The 26,217-nt window shown below is 49.5% G+C and overlaps 1 protein-coding gene and 1 non-coding gene across 3 annotated transcripts in view; one reads left to right on the top strand and one right to left on the bottom strand.

Annotated features, from left to right (window-relative positions):
- Positions 1 to 18,017: 18,017 nt before the first annotated feature.
- On the bottom strand, positions 18,018 to 18,121 carry LOC138074707 (U6 spliceosomal RNA). Its single transcript, XR_011144525.1, has one exon. It is a non-coding gene; the product is annotated as a U6 spliceosomal RNA (small nuclear RNA).
- A 6,796-nt stretch (positions 18,122 to 24,917) lies between these two features.
- Positions 24,918 to 26,217, top strand: part of GOLM2 (golgi membrane protein 2) — an 87,590-nt gene continuing 86,290 nt past the window's right edge. For both annotated transcript variants that reach the window (XM_068963986.1, XM_068963985.1), the window contains exon 1: positions 24,918 to 25,305. In XM_068963986.1, coding sequence (XP_068820087.1) covers positions 24,979 to 25,305 — 327 coding nt within the window. In that variant the 5' untranslated portion in view covers positions 24,918 to 24,978. The remainder of the gene's footprint in view (positions 25,306 to 26,217) is intronic.

Below are 26,217 nucleotides of genomic sequence, written 5' to 3'. Positions count from 1 at the left end.
GGATGGAGGCAGAGCATCAGGTCATTATCACTCGGCCAGTCCTTCCCCCAGAGCTGGGCGTGCACGGAGCCTTCTGCTCCTCCAGCTAGCGAGTGGTGACCTTGAAGTAGGCTTGTAGGTCATGCCACTGGTGGAGCTGTGCGGTGAAAGTGTAGCCAGATATTAAAGCAACTTCCTGGTTTATCCCTAGGACTCATCTGTGAAATCATGTGGGTCCACACTTGCTGTTCGTAACATCACGCATGTAACTGCCTCTGGGTCCCCTGTGACGTGTTTCGTGGCTAAGGAATTTGGTGTGACTGCGCACTGCAGAATCTCTGAACTAAACAGGCAAACATGCGTGCTCTAGTTTTTCAGGCCAAGCAAACTATGAAACAGACGGGCTTGCTTTTCTCACCCACAGCACTGTCATACCTTGGAGTTCTGCCACTGGGTTGGATTGCTTTATTTGGCTTAGTAACTACAAGCAGATTTGCTTTGAAGAACAAGGCTCTCAAATCTTCTAAAACTCTCTAAGAATGGACATTCACAGTCAGGTTTGGCAGAAAGAGTTTTCCCAAATTTTCACAGAGTCATAAACTTGATGTCTGGCCATGTGAAACAAACACGGAAACCTTCCTTTCTGAGATCAGACTCTTTCTATGGTGCTGGAACAGGAAGCCTGAGTTAGAGACTGTTTGACTTTTACTTCAAGACACGCATAAATGCTGGCATCACTTTTCCCACCAACAGTTTGAAACTAAACATTTAAAGTGAATGTAACTTAACAATTGGTTTCCTTTTTAATTTAAAATTTTTATTGTGGTAAAATATATGTATAACACAAAACTTACCATCTTAACCAGTTTTAAGTGTGCAGTTCAGTAACAGTGAGCATACACACACGTTGCACAGCCATGCCCACCATCCCCCTCCAGGTCTTTTTCTGCATCCCTGTCTTAAAATCCGTCCCCATTAAGCACTAATTCCCCATTCCCCCGTACCCCCACCTCTATGTTACCAACCAGAGTTCTTGGCCTTTCTCAGTCAATAGAAATTGACAATGGGGAAAAAGTGGAAACAATAGCAGATTTTATATTCTAGGGCTGCAGAATCACTGCCGGTGGTGACTGGAGTCATGAAATTAAAAGACGCTAGCTTCTTGGAAGAAAAGCTATGATAAATCTAGATAACATATTAAAAAGCAGAGATATCACTTCTCCAACAAAGGTCCATCTAGTCAAGGCTATGGTTTCTCCAGTGGTCACGTACAGATGTGAGAGTTGGCCTGAAGAAGGCTGAGCCCCGAAGAATTGATGCTTTTGAACTGTGGTGCTGGAGAAGACTCTTGAGAGTCCCTTGGACTGCAAGGAGATCCAACCAGTCCATCCTAAAGGAGATCAATCCTGGGTGTTCATTGGAAGGACTGATGCTGAAGCTGAAACTCCAATTCTTTGGCCACCTGATGCAAAGAGCTGACTCATTTGAAAAGACCCTGATGCTGGGAAAGATTGAAGGTGGGAGAAGAAGGGGACGACAGAGGATGAGATGGCTGGATGGCATCACTGACTCAATGGGCATGAGTTTGTGTAAACTCCAGGAGTTGGTGATGGGCAGGGAGGCCTGGTGTGCTGCAGTCCATGGGGCCGCAAAGAGTCGGACACGACTGAGTGACTGAACTGAACTGGACTGAGAAGGTGGAGGTGCTGGAGATGGTGGCGGCCTCCTTCAGGGGGCCCCGTTCTGGCCTGCGCGCAGCTGGCTCTGCTCATGCTGGCTGTGCCGGTCCTCGCTGCGCCGAGCGGCCTCTCCGTCGCTGCGAAGAGCAGGCCTCCTAGAGAGCTCTCTGCTCCCCGCTGCAGAGCTCCTCTGGTTGCGGAGCACAGGCTCTGGGCACACGGGCTGCAGTACCTGAGAGCTGCGGGCTGTAGGGTATGTGGGCTTCAGCGGGTGTGCGGAAGCTTCCCAGACGGGGGCTCGAGCCCGTGTCCCCAGGATTGGCAGGCAGACTCTTAGCTACTGAGCCACAAGGGAAGTCGCACATTTTAATGGAAATGGAAGGTCTGGACAGCAGGTGTGCTCATTCCTATTGAGATGTCGCTGCTCCCAGGCAAAGCTAAGGAGGATACACCAGCCTGTGTACACACACGCAGAGACGCTCCTTACCCTCTGATGCCACGTGCCAGGCGGCCGTTCCTCAGCCCTCTGAGGAGTCTGCCCCTCACCCTGGTCAGTGGGTGGCAGCACACGCCCTCCGTGTCCCTGGGGCTCCAACCCCGCTTTGGGCCTCCATGGCCTGCCCTCCAGCCCCACCGTGAATGCCCACCTCTCTGCTCCACCTGATGCCTTTGGCACAGAATCGTTTAGGAGGAAGAAGTAAACGGGACCGCTACTTTGGCTCAAAGTATCAATACTTGTTGTTATTAACAGTCCTTTGCATATTGGGTGTACTCGTATCTGACCTATTCAGTTCAGTTCAGTTCAGTTCAGTCGCTCAGTCGTGTCCGACTCTTTGCGACCCCATGAATCGCAGCACGCCAGGCCTCCCCGTCCATCACCAACTCCCGGAGTTCACTCAGACTCACGTCCATCGAGTCAGTGATGCCATCCAGCCATCTCATCCTCTGACCTATTAGACAATACTAATTTTGACTGCCAGCATTTCTCCAATCTTTTGTCTTTGCTACTGTAATGAAAAATTTTTATGAAATATTTATACAGCTAGGATGCCTTCTTCCTTATGGCAACATCTATTTTGCAAACTTGCAGTTGTATTTAAGCAACTCTCTTGGCAAACACTGAGCAACTCCCACCTCAAGAATTAATGAGTGAAGACAAGGCCTGTAAACCTATTTATCCCATGCTTTCATTATCAAGATATAAGACTCTAGGGAAGTGATCCAGGGGAGAGCTCCCGAAACCAGAAATGTAGTTTGTAATACTGTGAACTGCCTATGTTGTGAATAACGAGATCTTCCTGACTAGCCTGAGAACATCAAGGAAATGGGCTGTCTTCTACTGTGTTTGTGCCGCTCAAGGTCAGGCCCTAAGTACAGCCTGTATGTACGTGATGCTCCCTGAGCTTGCTGGCTGACAGAGCTGTGACAACATCGTTGGGGTGGTAGTTACAAACTCTGACGGGTGCCTTTTGGACGCATCCTCCCTGTCTTCTCTTTGGCTGTGCTGGGACTCTGCTATGGCAAGCAGGCCTCTAGTTTCAGCGAGAGCCTTCTCCAGCTGCGGTGCACCGGGTCCCGAGCGCAGGCTCAGTAACTGCAGCCTGTGGGATCTTAGTTCCCTGACCCGGGATCGAACCGGCGTCCCCTGCATCGGAAGGCAGATTCTTGACGACCGGACCGCCCGGGAAGGATTTACCCTCCTTGAACTTCGTGGCGGCAAATCGCTCCTTGAAGTGCTCGCGTGTCTGGCTGCTGAGCCGCGTGGCTTGTCTCCTGCCTGACAGCGTGCCAGGCTCTGCTGCTGGCACTGGAGATCCAGCAAGGAGAGACGCAGACCCAGGGGCCTGTCCTGGCAGAGCTGAAGGGACACGGAAAGCCTCTCCTGTGCGTGCGGCCCCTCCCCTCTTCACAGCAGCGGCCTCCACGGAGCACGGGCTGGCCGGCAGGCCCGCGGAGGGTTAGGCAGTCTCTCCCCTGCAGGTTCTCTTCTGGGAGGGAGACTTTCTAGACGCTCCTCTCTGACCTGGCGGCCTCTCTCGTCTGCCTGCTTCCAACTTTGCCCGCCCTGCAGGCCATGTGCTGCCTGCGGTCAGCGCCGTCTTCGTAAAGGGCAAGTCTTCCCGAGTTGCTGAACGCCTCTGTGGGTTCCCGTTGCTCTGGGGATGAACCCAGGTCCCTTCCCGAGCCGGCCTCTGCTTGCGCTCCCTGCCCCCAGCTCACCCTCCCTTGCGTCGCCCACTCTGACCCGGAAGCTCGTTCCCTCCGCGGGCCTGCCTGCCTTCGCTCAGCTGGCCTGGAGCACCCTTCTCCCCACCTGCTGCTCCTGAGACCCGACTCTGCCTTTAGGCTCAGCGTCTTTCCTCCTCCACCTGCTGTCCTCTGGCCCAGGAGTGCTCAGCACGAGGGGTGATGGTTGCCTATTTATTTTTCTGTCTCTCCCTGGGAGATAGACACAATGGTAATTATGTGTTTGCTGTCTGCCTCCAGGGATGGTAAACCCTCTGTGCGCGTGGGCTGGGGCTGTCTCATTCCCGCTGTATCTGAAGCATGCTGGGCTGGGCGGGGAGTAAGAAACACACACCAGCCCGCACGGTGAGCCCAGCCAGGAACTGTTCTAAGAACCTCACAAGTGTCAGCTAATTTCATCCTTACCACAGCTCAGTGAGGAACAAACTGTTATTAGTCCCTGTTTACAGATGAGAAAACAGGCACGAAGGGTTAATGATCCCCCGTTAAGAGTCGAGGCAGGCTTCGCATCCAGACGGGCGGCCCCGAAACTGTGCTCTGCACCACAGTCCTGTTGCTTGGGCCCTGGGCTCCCAGCAGGCGCTCAGTGAGTGACAGCTGATGATATGCACCCCCCAGGCATACGTGCCTTCCACATAGGCGTCAGATCTCCTTTACTCACCTCTGTGTACTCAGCATACCCCACTGGTTGGGACTAAATCAGTATTTCCTGAATGAATGAAAAAAATAAATGACCCAAATCCTCAGAAGTATAAGGAACAACGTATTTTATCATAATGACCTCATTCTACCTTCCTAACATATGTTTAAATTTAAATTTCATTTTCTATTACATAATACGTGCTGTGCTAGTCAAGGTTGCAGAGCCCTTATTCCACCAGGACCGCCTCATGGCACAACTCCAGAGGGCGCCATTCACAAAAATGTGTGTGGCAGCCACTGATCCCTCTCAGGCCCCCAGGCACCCGATTTTCCTCTCTGCAGCCACCGCTGATACCAAAGGCCTCCATCCTTCCCGAGCTGGTCTTCATGGATTTGAACTGACCTATTGTATGGGTGTTATCCAACATGGAATTCTTCACCTTGCCTCGTTCATTTTACAGCTTTGGGAGATTGTTTCATTGTGTATAGAGTTCAGTTCAGTTCAGTCGCTCAGTCGTGTCCGGCTCTTTGCGACCCCATGAACTGCAGTACGCCAGACCTCCCTGTCCATCACCAGCTCCGGAGTTCACTCACACTCATGTCCATTGAGTCGGTGATGCCATCCAACCGTCTCATCCTCTGTTGTCCCCTTCTACTCCTGCCCTCAATCTTTCCCAACATCAGGGTCTTTTCACATGAATCAGCTCTCCGCATCAGGTGGCCAAAGTATTGGAGTTTCAGCTTCAACATCAGGAGGCTCATTCTTTTAATTGTTGCAGATTTGTTTAGCTATTCCTCTGTTTAACCAGTCCTCCATGTATTTAATCATCCTCTCTTGTTTCAAAAGTGTTTTATTACAGACAGTGCTGCCATATGCCATTATTATCCCACCCACTCTTTAAACACATCTGAAGGTTATATTTGCAGAAGGTAAAGCAGAGGAATGACTCTCTAACGGTAGAATTTCAATCATCTGTGATAGGCATGGATGAGACATATGTGTCCTGGGGCTTTGAGTATGTCAGATTCTGCTAGGAATTGATTGTCCATCCCCCCGCCCCATATATTCCATGCTGGGGAATGATATTTGTGGATTTGATGGTTTGTTATTCATTAAAGAGAAAAGAGAGCTCTCACAGAAAGTCACAGAAAGGTGGCTTCTTGGAGTCTGGCCACGGCTCACTGGTTGGGTCCCATCCTACCTCATTTCTAGGGTAAGACCTTGCTAGGCAGCAGAGCACCCGGACCACTCAGCAGTGAGTTCACTGCAGGTCCTGAGAGGCCTGAGTTCAGGGATAAGTCCACAAAGAAACATGTTTGAACTCTGACCCCAGAGTCACCTTGTGGGGAAGAGGGAGAAGGTTGTTGCCGTTCCTGAGCCTCTGAGGATGTGACCCCTATTACCACCACGGGACAGACGATGAGCAGGTAGATGCGTGGATGGGTGGGAGGTGGGCACGCAGATGCGTAGGTCAGGGAAGCAGATATCGATCAGACAGGCACGAAGTTAGGCTTGCTTTGGATCCGTGTGCCTCCACTTCCTATTTCTGGGACTTCAGGTGACTCCTTTGATCGCTCTGAGCCCGTTTCCTTGTTTGTAGTGGGATTGTCTTCTCTGTGAAGCGGCACCAACGGTCACAAGCCAATGAGGGTAGGTGGCCTGGCACAGAGCCTGGCCCACGGCGGTCTCCTCTGTGCGACCGCTGCTGCTGTCGTTTATTTTATGGCTGGACGGTCTCTGGATGGTATACTGAGGGCATCTCTTTGGCAGCAGTCAATGGGCATGTACTTTGAGCTCTGTTTGGCCCCTGCCTCTGAAGGAATGCACCTGCAGGGTGTGGTTCCTGGCCTTCTCTCCCTCCCAGCGTGCTTGGCCCGCCAGCGTGCTTGGCCCGTGGCATTTGAGTGCTCGGCACGCTCCCAGCATGCATTGCACAGGGCAGGATTTCTAATTCTCTGCACTCATCTGTCCCCAGGCTAGGAAAGTAACGTTGTTATAGGAATTACCCAGATCCACTGGAATCTATGTTAAAACAATACATAAAAAAGGACAGGCAGTGACCCTCAGGTTTGGGTCTCCTGGCTACAGCTCACAATATTGAGCTTGCACCTGCTGCCTTATAGACCAATAACGGGGGTGAGGGCTGACCGACTCTTGTGGGATGCCTCATTCCACTGGGTTTGGGTCAACGCCATTCGCTCTCCAGATGTGAAGTGACGTCGGTTATCGCAGGGATCCGGCCACTGTTCCCACGTGATTGCTGAATGTTTCTCTTATAAGAGGACACTTTGCTAAGTGCCTGGCCGAGGTGCTAACCGCCCCCCGCCCCCCAACAGGGACCTCAGGGAACCATAGACGTCAGGGCCTTAGCTGGTACATTGGCTGTTTGGCTAAGAAGTCAGGCCTGCCAGGTCCAGGCGGGCTGTCTCAGTCCAGCAGGCAAACACGGGCTTGACCTGCCAAAGCAGCCACGTTAAGCTCCTGTGTCTTCAACCAGGGTGTGGAGACCAGCCTCACCTGACCCTCCCAGCACCCCACCCCAGCCCACAGGGGCTGACTGTTCTCTCCTCTGTGTGCTCACAGCATGCTGTTCCTACAGCTGTTAAAGTACCTGCTGTAAGCTTAAATACGTCTCTACATCACTTTGCCGACAAAGGTCTGTCTAGTCAAGGCTACGGTTTTCCCACTAGTCATGGACGGATGTGAGAGCTGGACCATAAAGAAGGGTGAGCACTGAAGAACTGATGCTTTCGAACTGTGGTGCTGGAGACTCTTGAGAGTCCCTTGGACTGCAAGGAGATCCAACCAGTCAATTCTAAAGGAAATCAACCCTGAATAGTCTTTGGAAGGACTGGTGCTGAAGCTGAAGCTCCAATACTTTGGCCACATAATGCAAAGAGCCAACTCATTTGAAAAGACCCTGATGCTGGACCCTGAAGGCAGGAGGAGAAGGGGACGACAGAGGATGAGATGGTTGGATGGCATCACCGACTCAATGAACATGAGTTTGAGTAAACTCTGGGAGTTGGTGATGGACAGGAAGGCCTGGTATGCTGAGTCCGACTCGCAAAGAGTCGGACACTACTGAGCAACTGAACACCACCACCTTCCAAGGCAGTATTTTTTATATTTTGTTAGAGATTTTATAAAATCTCAAATTCTTCATGAAAATGGCAATGGGGTTTACATGATCTTCTATCTGGGAGGTTAGAGTTGAAAACAACTCTGGTGATTTGGAATTCCATTGGGTTCTTCTCTATAGATGAAAAGAATTGTGGGAAATCAAGCTTATACAGAAACTTCACTACGGACACTGCTCTTGAATTCTACTTCCATCCATTCTGCATCAGTCATTCAACAAACACCTATCAACTCTCACTTTTGTGCCAGATGCTATGCTAGGCATATGGTCTAATTATATGAGGAAGACATGGGCTGTGCCTTGGAGGCCAACACAGTGTAGCTATCTAGCCCTAAATTTTGCTGACACATTGACACCTCTTTCCAGGGTATAAGAAGTCAATTTGTAGAATTACTTTTGGAGCGTAATTTCCTGGAGCTTTGAGACTATTTTTAAATTTACAGTATGTATTCGTTCACCAAAAAACCTGTGTAAGACAGTATGTCTATAGCAGTGGTGAGAAGGGGCTATAAAGAAGAAAACACAGAATCTCTGCTTTCTAGGACCCAGATCTACGTAAGGGAAGTCACGTGTAGACAGAAAGTCCGGCCTGTTGATTCCAGTTTCTCACAAGTGCGTTTGGTGTGTGCTGTGTGCTTGGGCTGTGATAAGCACTTCGGGCCGGTGGAAGAGTCCTAAAGTGTAGTCTTGCCCCCTCGGAGCTCGGCGGTCTCCCTGGGAGAGAAAAGCAGGATTCAGAGGCAAGTAGAACATCCGGCCGAAACCGGCGGCTTGCAGAACGCTTTGGCGGCAAGGCAGCCCAGCAGCAGGCAGTGAGAGCCTGCGGATGCTTCGTGGAGGCAGGAGATTCCGAACCCGTTCTGAGGAACAGAAGGGCCTTCGGAGGGAGGCAGGGAGGACGTTCCAGGCCAGGCCAAGGGCACGAGCGAAGCTCCTGAAGTGTCAGGAGTCTCTCTTTAGAAACTGAGACATGAGGGGATAGCGTAGGGGGGAGCTGGCTGCAGACAGCTGCCATCCCAGAGCAGCGCCAGGAGCAGCCCTGGGCCGGCTGCGCGGTGGTCCTGATGCTGGCCCTGCCCCTTCCAGGCAGCGGGGGTCTCTCCCCTGTTCCTCTGTGTCCTTGCCTCGGGTCCTCGGTGGCCCATTCAGGGACCGCACAGTGGCCTTCGCCGGCCACCTGAAACCTCTGCTGTAGGGAGTTTGGTTCTACAGAAGAAACCAAACGTCAGAAATATGTCCATCGTGAGTAGGGTTAGTGGTGCTGGGTGTTAAAAAAGAATTCCCTGGAAATGCCAGCCATGTCCGTTCCCAGGAACTCTCAAGATTCCCAGCTTCTAACCGGGAGACAGAAAGTCAGAGCAGAAGGAGATTCTCCTTGGTCACTGCTTGACTTTCTAGAAGGAGCTGATGCCTTGGACCAGACTCAGGTGCGAAGTCTCGTACCACGCAGCTCTGCTCGGGGCCCACAGATCCACGGGGAGAAAGAACCCCCATGGCCTCTGATGATAAGGGTTTCCCTCGTGGGAGAAGTTTCCCCAGATTATGCTGCATTTTAGTTCAGTTTTGATTGAGACCGCGTCTCCCCACGTGGACTGGTCTTCCCTACACTATATGCCAGGAGTGACACTTGAGGCTCCAAAAGTTTCAGCACCAGCTGGAAAACAGATGTTTTCTCCAACCTAAGTCCCAGCAAAATTTCACAATAAGAAAGATGTTTCTGGTTATGGTGGAACCGTGAGCAATACAGATTAAAATACTAAAGGGGGACAATGTTCATTGTTTCTGGACCTATCTGTCCTCTGTTGCTGTTTGTGGGCCAACAGAATCTATTGTTGCCTATGAAAGCACCCCCAAACTTGGTGGTTTCAACCGTCATTCCCATAATCTACACTGAGGCTGGGCTCAGCGGCGTGGTTCCTCGGCTGCACGTGGTGTCTCCTGGGCTAGCCCACCAAGCTGGTATCTCCCGCACACGTCTGGACCGTCCACTGACATGGCTGGGGCCAGCCTTGCATCCCTCTCTCTAGGAAGCCTCTCCAGCAGTGGAGGCCAGAATTCTTTCAGAGCAGCTCAGGCCTCCGTGGGAAACACTCCAGGAGAACAAACCCTAACGCACAAGCACATGTCCAGCCTCTGCTTGCTTCACACTCCTGACATCCCACTAGCAACGCAAGTCACATGGCCCAGACCCACGCCACGGTAGAGGGGTTCAGGTGTGAGCACTGGAAGCTTGCTTTAGAGTCAGCATGCAACAGTGGACCCCAGCCCTCCTCTGACATGATGGGCCAGCAAACAGCAGCTTCACCTGGTTGACCTCCACCCACTGGAGCCTGGGGGAGGGGGGCCGGGGGAACAGCGCTGCTCGTTACTGGCCACTTCTGGGGGCAGACCGTCTGACCTCTCTAAGCCTCCCCTGCTAGAAAGTAACCACAGAACCTTGTCCATGGAGCTGCTGGAGGTGAGGTGCTGGGCCCACGTTAGCCGCCACGTGTGGCAGATCCCCCACGAGGAAAGTAGCTGTTTCTGTGGGCCAGCGAGAGCTCTCCAGCTTGGGACTATATCTCCCAAGGGTTTAAATCAAATTAGGAATGTTTGAAGGCTTTTGCTTTTTCCTTTTTTGTCTCTCTTGTTATTAAATTCAAATAAAAGGAAAACATTGCTCTTTGGGTAAAAGGACCCAGAGGACTCATTTCGTTCCTCTCTGCAAAGAAAAGGCTGTTATGACCTTAGATGGAGCCCGAGAGGGCAGACCCGAGCGCCCCTGCCTCACGTGTCCACAGCCCCCCCAAAAGGGCGCCGTGCACGTGCCGTTACTGACGGCGACGGCGCAGGGACTCGCTATGACCGGCAGTTGAGGTGAACAAAACCAAAACACCAGCCCTTAGAAATTCGCTTAATTGAAAAGGAAACAGAGGAGCTTTGTGTGCATTTATTTACCTCGTGATTTATGGTAGTCATCCAGTTTGCTCTGGAAACAGGCTTCAGAGGTCAGAAAGGGGTGGCTAGGGGCTGGGAGGCTCCAGGCTGGCTGAATTCCCTTCCACTCACTCTAAATTACTTTTGGAGTACGCTGGGCTCGCTTGAGCCACGCAGCCAGCTTCCTTGGGCTTTCGGCAGTAGGGGGTGTCCTTGTCCCCCTTTGGAAAGTCTGTGGCACTGGCAGCCACTGCAGGCTTTGGAGTAATGAGTTCCAGGCAGTCAGAGTGGGAGCCAGTCCCAGACTCTCCCTGCAGAGGCCCGCATCTGCCTCACGACTCCATCCCCAAGGAGGAAGGTGCCCGAGGTGGTGGTGGACCCGTGTGGCGGGGCGGGGGGCAGGGGGAGGGAGCGTGCGCACAGCCCAGCGGTGACCTGAGAGGGACTCAGGGGTCACCTGTCTGAGGCATGACCCCTCCACACACCAGTTGTGTGACCCTGGGAGAGTCCCTCCCTCTCTCTGAGCCTTACTCGCTTCTTGTATGAAGTACAGATGAGTCCACACATAAATTTCTTAACACAGAGAGTCTGGCATATAATAAGCATTCAGAAAATATTAACTGATGAATTCTGCTGCAAGAAGAAACGTCCACATGGTGACAGAGCAAGCCGGGCATTTAGGAGGTTTGTCACCGTGATGATTTCTCCAAGAGTACAATTATGGTTTTCTTTGGGGTGATCTTTTTAAAGGAAATAGCCTTTTTTGGGAAACATAACTTTTCTTGTTTGCTTTTCCTCCAGTTCCAGATTGATACTTGTTTATTGCATAATTTTTAGCATATTAAGGAAAGCATAGAAAAGAAAATCACCCACAATCTTGTCAGTGGAGATAACTGTGATGAACATGATGTGTTTCCTTCCAGTTCTTTCTCTTATTGTCTTTAAAAAGGAGAATATGCTGAGACTACTATTTTCTTACCTAGTAATGTTCCTTTAGTGATACATCCCAAACTTCTTTTAATATCATTAAGTATTTCTTCTGTGCCTTGAAATCGTGTTAGTCGCTCAGTCGTGTCCGACTCTGTGCGACCTCATGGGCTGTAGCCCGCCAGGCTCCTCTGTCCATGGGCTTCTCCAGGCAAGAATGCCAGAGTGGACAGCCGTTCTCTTTTTCAGAGGATCTTCCCAACCCAGGGATCTAACCCAGGTCTCCCGCATTGCAGGCGGTTCTTTACCTCCTGAGCCCCAGGGAGGCCGCTTCTGTTCCCTATTTTATTTTATTGGCCATGCCATGTGGCATGTGGGATTTTAATTCTCTGAGTGGGGATTGGACCTGTACCCCCTACATTGGACCCACTGGACCCCCAGGGAAATCCCTGTACAATAATTTTAAATGTCCTCACAAGATTTGCTGAATGAGTCTAACTCCAACCCCTACTTTCTGAAGCCCTGTGTGTTGGGTAATTTACATATAGGAAAGGACTCAGGGAGTTCTCCTTGAGGAGATTACTTGAGGTAATATCTCCTTGAGGTATGATTACTGCCATCTAATCCATGGCAAAACCAAGCCCAGGGTCATGGCACTGGTCAGAGGCAGGAGTGGGATTTAAACCGTTTGTTTGCCTCCAGAACCAAAGGACTTCCCATTCCAGAGATGGGCTGGCTGTCCCCAGAGGAGAATGTGGCCTGCACGTGGTAGGCATGGCGGGGCGATCTTCCTCTAAAACTGTCTTTTTGGAGGGAGTCAAGGCTTCACGAGCCTGCTCAGTTAAGAACCTGCCCAGACAAAAAATGTGAACCGTCTGTTTCCCAGAAAGGATACCCAAATGGGCAAAAAAAGGAAAAAAAAAAAAAAGGCACTCATTTGCATTACTCATCACGACAATGCAAATTAAAGTCACCATTTGATGCCACTGGAAAGGCTGGAATGAAAAAGGCAGGCAATACTAAGTGTCGAAGAGGATACGGAGCAACCAGGAACTCACACGCCCCTGGGGGGAATGTCAATCAGTAAAACCGAGACAGGCTGGGACCCGGGGCCCTGTGCTGGAGTGCTGCGCTGCTTGCGCCTGGACGGACGTCTCCTCAAGCACCCAGATGCAGGGAAACTACACGGGGCTAAACACCACTGCGTGCATGAGCAGCGGGGACAAATTCTGGGCAAAAAATTTAAAAAAGATGAAAAACCCAACTGCCACTTCTGAAGAGCTGGGAGCAAAAACTTTGTGTCGGGAGCAAAAGCAGGGTACTTCACATGCCCCCTGCATTCAACACCATAAAGAGGTGGGCAAAACAAGGAAGCCACCGTCCTGCTGATCCCTGGACACACCCCCACCTCACCCCATACGAGGAACCAGCTCACTCGGCCTCAGGGAGCAAGCAAAGGGACCTGTTACTTGTCTTCACTCCCTCCTGCAACCACGGGAACCCCCATAAAGCTTTGCCTGAATGTCTTGGCCTGGCCTCATCCATTTCTGTTGACCCTGGTCAGATCTCCGCTGCTTGGCAGCATCTCCTGAAGCTGAGCAAGTATATTTCCTACAATTGTAGGTGTGCGCCGAACAGCACCAGGACGTGTACGCCCAACACGCACACACTGCAGTGTTCTCCATGGCGCCATCTGCAAAAACCCTATGCTGGAAAGGATTCCGACGTCCGTCAGCAATAGTGTGAGATAAAAGCAATGAGGTGAGGGGAGTGAAAAAGCTGGCTTAAAGCTCAACATTCAGAAAACTAAGATCATGGCATCTGGTCCCATCACTTCATGGGAAATAGATGGGGAAACAGGGGAAACAGTGTCAGACTTTATTTTGGGGGGCTCCAAAATCACTGCAGATGGTGACTGCAGCCATGAAATTAAAAGACGGTTACTCCTTGGAAGAAAAGTTATGACCAACCTAGATAGCATATTCAAAAGCAGAGACGTTACTTTTCCAACAAAGGTCCGTCTAGTTAAGGCTATGGTTTTTCCTGTGGTCATGTATGGATGTGAGAGTTGGACTATGAAGAAAGCTGAGTGCAGAAGAATTGATGCTTTTGAACTGTGTGTTGGAGAAGACTCTTGAGAGTCCCTTGGACTGCAAGGAGATCCAACCAGTCCATCCTAAAGTAGACCAGCCCTGGGTGTTCTTTGGAAGGACTGATGCTGAGGCTGAAACCCCAGTCCTTTGGCCACCTCATGCGAAGAGCTGACTCATTGGAAAAGACCCTGATGCTGGGAGGGATTGGAGGCAGGAGGAGAAGGGGACGACAGAGGATGAGATGGTTGGATGGCATCACCGACTTGATGGACACGAGTTTGAGTGAACCCCGGGAGTTGGTGATGGACAGGGAGGCCGGGCGTGCTGCAGTCCATGGGGTCGCAGAGGGTCGGACACGCCTGAGCGACTGAACAAGCAGTGTGCCACATCTCAGTGAGAATGAGCCCGCTGCTGGTGAGCAAAGGCACGCAGCCTTAAAAGACACAGACTGTATGATCCACATGGTGAGCACGCATGAAGAACAGGCAAGAGCAGTCTGTGGGTTTAGAAGCCACGGGACTGGTGACTCTCCTGGGGGCCGTGGAGGGGATGACTGGAAGGGCACGGCAGGGGAGGTTCTGGGATGCTGGTAATACTCTGTGTCTTGACCAGGATGCTGGTCCCACGGGTCTGTTCATCTTATGAAAGTTCATTAAGCTGTACACGTAGGTGCATTTTCCCGTGTGTGCTATGCTTCAACTAAAAGTGGAACTATAAAGGCTCTACAGAAAGGAATAGACTGCATTCTCGCCTTTTCTCAGCAAACCCAAGGATCCAGCCAGCTAGTGTGGTACTTCCTCCCAGGTCCCTTGCTCCGGGCTTCGACAAGTTCTGCCGGGCCTCCCACATGGCGCTAGTGGTAAAGAACCCGCCTGCCATTGCAGGAGACACAGGAGGCGTGGGTTCGATCCCTGGGTCAGGATTCCCTGGAGGAAAGCATGGTGACCCACTCCAGTATTCTTTCCTGGAGAATCCCATGGACAGAGGAGCCTAGAGGGCTATGGTCCATGGGGTTGCAAAGAGTCAGAAATGACTTAGCACACATGCCAGGCCCATGGTGGCCCTCTGCTGCTGTGGGGCCAAAGCGAGCGGGGGACAAGTGGACACTGCGCACCCTGGCCGCTGTTCCAGGCACTAGGTAAGTCATGTCTGATTCTTTGTAACCCCATGGACTGGAGCCCGCCAGGCTCCTCTGTCCATGACATTCTCCAGGCGAAAATACTGGAGTGCGTTGCCATGCCCTCTTCCAGGGGATCTTCCAAACCTGGGGATCAAACCCGTGTCTCTTATGTCTCCTGCATTGGCAAGTGAGTTCTTTACTATTAGCGCCACCTGGGAAGCCCCTGGTATGAATATATGTGCATATATACAATGGAATATTACTCAGCATAAAAAATGAAATATTGCCATTTGCAGAGACATGGATGGAGCTAGGGAATATTATAGTGAAGTAAGTCAGACAAATGCTATGTGATATCATTTATACATGGAGTCTAAAAAATAATACAAATGAATCTATATACAAAACAAACAGACTCATAGACACAGAAAGCAAACTATGGTTACCAAAGGGAGAGGGAAGGAGAAACAAATTAGGAGCATGGGATTAATTGATACAAACTTCTATACATCAAATAGATAAGCAACAAGGATTTACTGTATAACACAGGGAATTACATTCAATATCTTGTAATAACCTATAACATAATCTGAAAAATACATATAACTGAATCACGTTGCTGTATACCTTCAGTTCAGTTCAGTTGCTCAGTCGTGTCCGACTCTTTGTGACCCCATGAATCGCAGCACACCAGGCCTCCCTGTCCATCACCAACTCCCGGAGTTCACTCAAACTCACGTCCATCGAGTCAGTGATGCCATCCACCCATCTCATCCTCTGTCGTCCCCTTCTCCTCCTGCCCCCAATCCCTCCCAGCATCAGGGTCTTTTCCAGTGAGTGAGCTCTTCGCATGAGGTGGCCAAAGGACTGGGGTTTCAGCCTCAGCATCAGTCCTTCCAAAGAACACCCAGGACTGGTCTACTTTAGGATGGACTGGTTGGATCTCCTTGCAGTCCAAGGGACTCTCAAGAGTCTTCTCCAACACCACAGTTCAAACGCATCAATTCTTCGGTGCTCAGCTTTCTTCATAGTCCAACTCTCACATCCATACATGACCACTGGAAAAACCATAGCCTTAACTAGATGGACCTTTGTTGGCAAAGTAATGTCTCTGCTTTTCAATATGCTGTCTAGGTTGGTCATAACTTTCCTTCCAAGGAGTAAGCATCTTTTAATTTCATGGCTGCAGTTACCATCTGCAGTGATTTTGCAGCCCCCAAAACTAAAGTCTGACACAGTCTCCACTGTTTCCCCATCTATTTCCCATGAAGTGATGGGACCGGATGCCATGATCTTAGTTTTCTGAATGCTGAGCTTTAAGCCAACTTTTTCACTCTCCTCTTTCACTTTCATCAAGAGGCTTTTTAGTTGCTCTTCACTTTCTGCCATAAGGGTGGTGTCATCTGCATATCTGAGGTGATTGATATTTCTCCTGGCAATCTTGATTCCAGCTTGTGTTTCTTCCAGTCCAGCGTTTCTCATGATGTACTCTGCATATGTTAAATAAGCAGGGTGACAATATACAGTGTTGACGTACTCCTTTTCCTACTTGGAACCAGTCTGTTGTTCCATGTCCAGGTCTAACTGTTGCTTCCTGATCTGCATACAGGTTTCTCAAGAGGCAGCTCGGGTGGTCTGGTATTCCCATCTCTTTCCGAATTTTCCACAGTTTATTGTGATCTACCCAGTCAAAGGCTTTGGCATAGTCAATAAAGCAGAAATAGATGTTTTTCTGGAACTCTCTTGCTTTTTCCATGATCCAGAGGATGCTGACAATTTGATCTCTGGTTCCTCTGTCTTTTCTGAAACCAGCTTGAACATCTGGAAGTTCACAGTTCACGTATTGCTGAAGCCTGGCTTGGAGAATTTTAAGCATTAGTTTACTAGCGTGTGAGATGAGTGCAATTGTGCGGTAGTTTGAGCATTCTTTGGCATTGCTTTTCTTTGGGATTGGAATGAAAGCTGACCTTTTCCCGTCCTTTGGCCACTGCTGAGTTTTCCAAACTTGCTGGTATATTGAGTGCAGCACTTTCACAGCATCATCTTTCAGGATTTGAAATACCTTAAACTAACACAATGTTATGAATCAACTATACTTCAATAAAAAATTATTTTCATTTAGATTACTCACTTCATAATAAAATTTTCAAGTGAGTATTTTCTCAATCAACAATTATAGTAATAATGTAATTATGATCATATGGGTGTCTGAGAGATTTGTATTACTATTATTAATAATGGAGAAGTTTGTCAATAAATGGTAATGAAAAAGCAAGTAAGTTGGGGAAGCATTCCGGTAGGAAATAGTCAAACAAAGGGCCAGAAACATAACAGAGCCTGAGAAAAAGGGCGTCCTTGGAGCTAGGGCATCGGGTATAGGGAAGAAAGGGGGCTGGAAAGGCTGGAGATGCTGGGTTGCAGTCTTACTAAAACCACTGCCCTTTAGGTTTAAGTTTACCAATATTTTAACTCTAAGAACATCTTTCATGATGTCAGAAACTGTACAGATAGTTTATACTCATGTGACAGTAACTGTATGTTTAGTGTTCACCGATTAAGAAAATATATAGTGGAAAAGGTTATAAATCACTAGTAATTTTCATAAGTTTTTAGAAAATTCTAATTGGAGGCTAATTACTTTGCAATATTGTGGTGGTTTCTGCCATGCACTCACATGAATCGGCCGTGGGTGCACGTGTCCCATCCTGTCCCTAAGTAAGTTTCTATTTTATTCATCACCATAGCACCTCAGACTTTTTAAAAAAAGTGGCGAGATTATGCAGAAATTATTTATTCAAAATATAGACAAACATCAGTGAACAAATAGATCCATTTCCGCCACAAACTGAAAACTACCGCTACAGCAATAGCAACAGCAGCGGCGACATCGTTCTTATCAATTGCTCTTCGGTTATAATTGCTCTGCAAGGCTGTTAGTTTCTACTGTACAGCAGTTAACTAGCTATACACATACATACATCCCCTTTTTTGACTTCCCTTGCTTTTAAGTCACCAGAGTATCAAGTAGAGCTCCCTGTGCTCTACTGTGAATAATGTACGTATGCCAATCCCGGTCTCCTGATTGCTCCCACCCCTCCTTTCCCTTGTGAGATCCATCCATTTGTTCTCTATGTCTGTGTCTCTACTTCTGCTTTGCAAATAAGATCATCTATACCATTTTTCTAGCTTCCTCATAGATGCATTCATGTATGGTATTTGTTTTCCTGTTTCTTACTTCAGTCTCTCTCTAGGTCCATCCATGTCTCTACAAAAAAGTACGGAATGGTTCACGAATTTCCATGTCATTCTTGCACAGAGGCCAGGCTAATCTCTGCATTGCTCCAGTTCTAGTCTGTGTGTTGCCAAAGTGAGCACAGTAGTGGCTGCATTTATTGAACATGTGCTAAGTGCCTGTTCTAAGCACGGATGCATTAACTCATTTAACTTGCACGTGACCCTAGGAGAGAAACCTTATGATTACCCTGTTTATACGCTTGTTTTTGCTTCCTTATACTTTTTCTTGTTTTCTTTTCCTGAAAGACTCAGAACTGCTAACCTAAACTGTCACATCAGAGGCTTCCAAGGGACCTGTGGTCTGTGCTGTTGCTGTACTGCTACTTAGGTCCCAAACTCGGATTGGCAGTCAGGAAGTACAGAGCCTTGCTAGGAGCCGGAAGCTAGATGGAGCTCTAGCTCAGAGAGAGGCGCTCGGGTCGCCGCTTGCCGGGAAGCACAGCAGGCTTCTCCCTTTGCAGCACCGGCCCCGTGGACCAGAGGCGGCTCCGCAGTGGCTGTTGTCCCCGCTCCTCAGATGTTCTTTCTGCGGAATCTGTGGGAGTGAACTGCGAGGACTGGCCCTAGTAACTTCAGGACAGAACCGCTTTCTTCCTCACTGGCCAGCCCCTCACCGTCTCTTTTGCGATGGCTTATACTGGCGTGGTGACGCTCAGAAGGGACACCTTGGTTGCAGCTGACCCCTTTATGACTCACCACTGCTCCTGCAGTCAGGCCTGTGCTCAGGAGTGTGCGCAGGCACACGTAAGATGGGCGCTTCCCCTGGAAGCCCTGGCTTGGCACAGGAAAGCTCCTCTGCTCCGCCCTGGGCGGCATCAGAGAAAAGGACAAATCGAACAAAGGTCTCTGTGCTAAGGAGCTAGAAATCAGCCTGGGATGCTACCAGGTCTACCCTGGTGCATCGCCACCCCGCCTCGGTGGTAGAACCGGGAGGGACGCGTACGGCACCCGCGTTGGTAAGGGACAGACTAAGTCCGACCAGGGAAGGAAAGCTTCGGAGGAGAGTCTGTCTAGATCCCCATCTAGAGCAGGGAGGGACGCTGCGGTGGACAGAAGCCATGGCTGTGGGTGCCACTTTTCTTTCTCTCACAGACGGGAGCTAACAGTTCTAGAACCACTCCTTTAAAATGTATTTTAAAAAACTGGGACAATTCTGATCCCCAGAATCTAAAAAGACACGCCTGATCTTCTTCTGTGACACTGAATGGCCACAGTATCCTTTGAAAGATGGGGGACACTGGCCGGTTGAAGGGCCTTAATTATGACACTGTTTTACAACTAGACCAGTTTTGTAGAAAGCGAGAGAAATGGGCAGAAGTGCCGCATGTGGTGCTCTGCAAGACGTGCCAGACTTGTGTCCGAAGGGTGCAGATTTGGGTGTGAAAACTTCAGCTGCCTCCTGTCCTCTTACTGTGCCCCTGTATCTGGGGCTCCCAAAAGGCTGCAAATCAGGGCACCCTTCTAGGAGGGGTTGCCTCAGTCTCGGTAGAATTTCAAACAGTCCCAGTTGTGGCCAAGACTACCTAGAGGATCCCAAAAGTACACAGAAGCCTTTACAGGACTAACTTCATGAGCTTATTTGGAGAAACGTAACGACTGACCTGAGAGCTCTAGTTTCAGGGAAGCTCCTGCTTTTGAAGATGAATGGCTTGGCCGTGAGACAAGGCAAAAGAGGGAACATGAAACAGCCTTCCTTCCTCCTGGGAGCCAAGCGATTCCCGTAGCAAGAGCCACTTTGTCACATGTATTTGTTTGCAACCCCATAGACTGTAGCCTGCCAGGCTCCTCTGTCCATGTAATTCTCCAGGCAAGAATATCGGACTCGGTTACCATTTTCTTCTTCAGGGCATCTGCCTGACCCAGGGATCCAACCTTGATCTCCTGCAGTGTACAAGGATTTCTATCACTGAGCCACCTGGAAAGCACTCAATACAACACTTATACACTGTCTTGATGACATCTGGTTTGGGCTCTTTAATAGGGAGAAGAGCTTGAAGAGGTAACCATCAAAGCAGATTATTAAAGAAAAGTTTTTTTCCCTGGGGGATGGGTGGAAAGAGGATTGGTTTTCCAGGTTCAGCCCTGCCACTTAGGAGATGTAAGACTCTGGGCAAGTTACTTCCACATTTAGAAAAGAGTTAAGCACCTGATGAAAAAATATATGTGAAAGTGAAAGTAGTAACATTCTTTTACATGCCAGAATCTCATATAAAAATGAAAACACTTTCTATAAAGAAAGAGTAACATCTTAAGCAGTTAACATCACTTTACATATTAATTTTCAATTGCTAGGCTAAGCAAAGCAAGGCCAATACGCAATTGAGGAAAGGATAGGTGAATCCATTATAATCAAGGATTTCCCTTTTTTTTTTTTTTTGCCAGTAGAAAACTAAACTTTATTGACAGAACTTTAACAGTCAAATACACAAGAGAAAAACAGCATAGATGGTTTCAGTTTATCTTCTTTCAAGCAAATGGTTGCCCTTCACCTGCTTCTGGCATTTCAACAGGCTCCATATTTGATGCAAACTCCTCCCTGACATCAGGACCATCTCCACCTTCACCCCCAGTCTTTGCCACAGACAATTCTTGGAGACCAGCTTCCAGGCCAGAATCTTCAGAGGCATCCTTCTCCTCTTCATCACGATTCACTGGATCCCCTCCATGGAGCTCCTCCTTTCTAGGTGTGATATCCTGAATCTCAGCTGGTGGTTCCTCTTGTTCAGGTTGCTCAACACTGGGCTGAACCACAGGTTCATCCAGCTGGGAGGAATCTTGATCTGTAGGTCCCAATGTTGATGCCACTTGCCCACTCATATTTCTCCCGGGTGAGTCTCAAGTAGTGAGAAAGAACCGGGACTGAATAAACAGACCCGTCTCAGGCCCAACGCTCCTCACAGAATGCTCGGATTTCCCATTTTTGTCTTGCTTTCTTTTTTTGCCAAAGAATGGTTGTCCTTTGAGGTTATCCTTTCTTGGATCTTATGAAACCAGAGCAAAGGACTCAAGCTTGATGTGAAATAAATATTAATAATTTTGGTGTTTTTAGTTTTTGTATCTCTGGGAGAGTGGCAAGAATATACGGAAGAACTGTACAAAAAAGATCTTCACGACCCAGATAATCATGATGATGTGATCACTAATCTAGAGCCAGACATCTTGGAATGTGAAGTCAAGTGGGCCTTAGAAAGCATCACTACGAACAAAGCTAGTGGAGGTGATAGAATTCCAGTTGAGCTGCTTCAAATCCTGAAAGGTGATGCTGTGAAAGTGCTGCACTCAATATGCCAGCAAATTTGGAAAACTCAGCAGTGGCCACAGGACTGGAAAAGGTCCGTTTTCATTCCAATCCCAAAGAAAGGCAATGCCAAAGAATGCTCAAACTACCACACAATTGCACTCATCTCACATGCTAGTAAAGTAATGCTCAAAATTCTCCAAGCCAGGCTTCAGCAATACGTGAACCGTGAACTCCCTGATGTTCAAGCTGGTCTTAGAAAAGACAGAGGAACCAGAGATCAAATTGCCAACATCCTCTGGATCATGGAAAAAGCAAGAGAGTTCCAGAAAAACATCTATTTCTGCTTTACTGACTATGCCAAAGCCTTTGACTGTGTGGATCACAATAAACTGTGGAAAATTCGGAAAGAGATGGGAATACCAGAGCACCTGACCTGCCTCTTGAGAAATCTGTATGCAGGTCAGGAAGTACCAGTTTGACCTGGACATGGAACCACAGACTGGTTCCAAATAGGAAAAGGAGTACGTCAAGGCTGTATATTGTTACTCTGCTTATTTAACTTCTATGCAGAGGACATCATGAGAAATGCTGGACTGGAAGAAACACAAGCTGGAATCAAGATTGCCAGGAGAAATATCAATCACCTCAGATATGCAGATGACACCACCCTTATGGCAGAAAGTGAAGAGGAGCTAAAAAGCCTCTTGATGAAAGTGAAAGAGGAGAGTGAAAAAGTTGGCTTAAAGCTCAACATTCAGAAAACGAGGATCATGTCATCCGGTCCCATCACTTCATGGCAAACAGATGGGGAAACAGTGGAGACAGTCAGACTTTATTTTGGGGGGCTCCAAAATCACTGCAGGTGGTGATTGCAGCCATGAAATTAAAAGACGCTTACTCCTTGGAAGAAAAGTTATGACCAACCTAGATAGTATATTCAAAAGCAGAGACATTACTTTGCCGACTAAGGTCCGTCTAGTCAAGGCTATGGTTTTTCCTGCGGTCATGTATGGATGTGAGAGTTAGACTGTGAAGAAGGCTAAGCGCCGAAGAATTGATGCTTTTGAACTGTGGTGTTGGAGAAGACTCTTGAGGGTCCCTTGGACTGCAGGGAGATCCACACAGTCCATTCTGAAGGAGATCAACCCTGGGTGTTCTTTGGAAGGAATGATGCTAAAGCTGAAGCTCCAGTCCTTTGGCCACCTCATGCGAAGAGTTGCCTCATTGGAAAAGACTCTGATGCTGGGAGGGATTGGGGGCAGGAGGAGAAGGGGACGACCGAGGATGAGATGGCTGGATGGCATCACGGACTCGATGGACGTGAGTCTGAGTGAACTCCGGGAGATGGTGATGGACAGGGAGACCTGGTGTGCTGCGATTCACGGGGTCACAAAGAGTCGGACACGACTGAGCGACTGAACTGAACTGGGAGAGAAATCATCACTCTCTGATGGTTCAAAAGTTTTTCCAGTCTACTCTAGAACTATTAGGCAGGTAACTTTATTTTTTAAATGGATAGAAAGCACAGAATAATTCTATGATAAGTCTTCCTGTCTCAGAATCATACCACTCTGATCTCAATGAAAATACCAAAGTTTTTGCTATGGGCGGTTTAATGCTCATGTATCGGAAAAGGCAATGGCACCGCACTCCAGTACTCTTGCCTGGAAAATCCCATGGATGGAGGAGCCTGGTAGGCCACAGTCCATGGGGTCACTAAGAGTCGGACACGACTGAGCGACTTCGCTTTCACTTTTCACTTTCATGCACTGGAGAAGGAAATGCAACCCACTCCAGTGTTCTTGCCTGGAGAATCCCAGGAACGGAGGAGCCTGGCGGGCTGCCGTCTATGGGGTTGCACAGAGTCGGACACGACTGAAGCGACTTAGCAGCATGCTCATGTATGTTCTTGATCCTGAAAGTGAAAGATAAGTCGCTCAGTTGTGTCTGACTCTCTGCGACCCCATGGACTGTAGCCCACCAGGCTTCTCTGTCCATGGGATTCTTCAGGCAAGAATACTGGAGTGGGTTGCCATTTCCTTCCCCAGGGGATCTTCCCAACCCAGGGATCGAACCCAGGTCTCCCGCATTAGAGGCAAATTCTTTAACCTCTGAGTCACCAGGGAAGCATCCTGAGGTCTGAAAAAAATAAATCAGCACCACCTTTTCCTTAAGCAGGTTAGAGCCAATAACTTAAAACTTTCATGCATAAATATGCAGGAAAAAACAAAAAGTAGGGGCTTGTTCTGCATCACTTTAATTAATGCTGAACATACAGCAACAGTAGCCTGGAAGCCTATTATAAAGGAAAGAGCAGTGATATTAGACACCAATGATCCGAATTCAAGCCTAATTCTGGCTCAAGGCACGGTACTTGGAGAAAGTTTCTGGGACATCTTTGTGGTTTCGATTCCTCATCCCTAAAACTGTGCTGCTGAGAGGATAACACAGAAAAGGGTTTCCCTTGTGACTCAAATGGTAAAGCGTCTGTCTGCCAACGCAGGGGATACTGGTTCAATCCCTGGGTCAGGAAGGTTCCCTGCAGAACGAGATGGCAACCCACTCCCAATATTCTTGCCTGGAAAATTCCATGGACAGAGGAGCCTGGAGGGCTACAGTCCATGGGGTCCCAAAGAATGGGACATGAATTGGCGACTAAACGACAACAAAGCATGCAGAAACAATCTGTGAGAGAGCTATAATTTCTCTCCTAGAATGTGCTTGCTATCAGTAACAGCGAGAGTTATTATTCATTGCCAGCAGCTTCTGGACTTTTTACTTGGAAGCCTAGCTCGAGGCAAAAGTAGCAGCGACTTGACGAACAGTTTCTAAAAGCTCACCCTTTCTGAAGTTCTTTCCCTCAGTGTGAAAGCAGTAACCTTGGAAACCAGGCTGGCACCACCCCTTTCAGTCATGAAGCTTAGTTCTAGCTCTTCTTATCTCCGTAAGATTGGGGACACTGCTATTTCATGGTCGTTTTCTTTTTGTGGTTGTTTTCTCTTCACAACGTCGGCACGAGCGAGAAAATCTACTGAAGCAAGTGCAAGATCCTTCTTGTCGCCCCTTCTGCCCGCAGGTCCCCTCAGTTTTCCCTACACAGCGGTCGCAGCCTCAGACGTCCTCAAAAGCAAAAACTCGGAGGGCCTCGACCGTGGGTCAAGGGTACCGACCAGGTAGAAGCCGAGGGGATTCCGGTTCACGTCCAAAAGCTCACCCAGACAACCCAAACGACCACGCCAGTCCACCGAGATGACCCTCGCGAGACAAGACTGCGAGCAGCGAGAGACGCCCAGTTTCTCGCGAGAAGAGGAGGCGTCGACGGAAACTAGGAAATGGCTCCCTTGGAGACCCGGACCAGCCGGTGGGCGGGGCCAGCATTAAGCCCACCCCTTCCGGCTTCTTTCCCCGCCCCCTAACCCTGAGGCGTCCGGCCTGCGGTGCGGGCGCCGGGGTCTCCGGGTTCCGCCCCGCCGGTGCAGGGTCTGGAGGAAAGCCGAGGGAACGCGCCGCGGCCGCCTTTGAGGGGGGGGGCGGGGAGGGGCCTGCGGCTGGCGGCCCCGCCCCCTTCTCCGGCTCGCGGGCGGGCGCGTCGGCCGGCCCTGGGGCCGCGTCCCCCGGGCAGCTCCTCCGCCGCGGCCTGAGCTTCTGCCCGCAGGTGTCGGCGCCGAGGCTCTCGGGCGCGGCCTGCTTCGGCCCCATGGTGGGCTTCGGGGCCAACCGGCGGGCCGGCCGCCTGCCGTCCCTGGTTCTGGCGGTCCTGCTGGTGGTGATCGCGGTGCTCGCCTTCAATTACTGGAGCATCTCCTCACGCCACGTCCTGCTGCAGGAGGAGGTGGCGGAGCTGCAGGGCCGGGTCCAGCGCACCGAGGTGGCCCGCGGGCGCCTGGAGAAGCGCAATTCGGACCTCCTGCTCTTGGTGGACTCGCACAAGAGACAGATTGACCAGAAGGAGGCCGATTACGGCCGCCTTAGCAGCCGGCTGCAGGCCCGGGAGGGCCTGGGGAAGAGATGCGAGGATGACAAGGTAAGCACGAAGCCGCCTCCGCCAGCCCCCATAGTTTCCTTCAGCTCCGTGGCGGGGGTGTTTGCGCGGCCGTGGCTGCCTCTGCCTTCCGGAGTCGCGGCCTTGGAGGCTCCCCTTGCCGCTGGCAGCCCTGTTTCTGTCAGACTGTAACTGGTTCGCCACGGCCACGTTTTCCGGTCCCTGCCAGACGAAACTGTGTTTGGTTCTCAAGGGTGGCCTCTCCGTGGATGCCGCCTTTTCCCCGAGCCGGGCTGCTGAGCTGGCAGTGGTGGTGATCTGGCCGGTCCATGTGGCCGGCCGCCTTACGTCTACATACACAGGGCTGGAGACTGCCGGATTTGGTGTGAGTGTTGTTGCCCTATCCCTTATTCCATGCTCACTGATCATTATTAATTTCTTTATTTAAAGAATGTGGCCTCCTCTAACCCATCTACTTATGGCGATCACCATATATTTTTTAAGCAGTCTAACTTCTCTTAAATCTCTGTAGGGCTAAGTATTAAGGAGTTAAAGCATCAGAATTACTGCCTTTTTTTGTGATCAAAATATTTTTATAGGTGGGCTGTGGAGCCATATATGAGCCGCATTTGTGACTTGGACATAGACAATCCAAAATTATGTACTCAGCTTGAATTGTTAGTGAAAGTAACCCAAAAGATAGACTCTAAAAATAACATTCTAAGCAACAGCATCTCGTGTCATTGTCCTAATTGATCTTGAAAGGAAATAAAAATACAGTTTTGTATGCTTAACTTTTAGGGTTCGTGTTGGAAAGTCATACTAAGTTTAAATAGTGAAAGTTTAAAGCTAGACTGTAACTAGACCGATGCTGAGTGGTCTTTGTTCTCACCAGCATATTGGGAACTATATTATTGACTTATGACCTACGCAATTTTTGTTGATATACCAGAC

The sequence above is a fragment of the Capricornis sumatraensis genome, chromosome 2 (assembly GCF_032405125.1).
Source record: "Capricornis sumatraensis isolate serow.1 chromosome 2, serow.2, whole genome shotgun sequence".
Taxonomy (NCBI): Eukaryota; Metazoa; Chordata; class Mammalia; order Artiodactyla; family Bovidae; genus Capricornis; species Capricornis sumatraensis.
The sequence above is the reverse complement of the archived record's forward strand: the minus strand, read 5'-3'. Positions and strand labels throughout refer to the sequence as shown.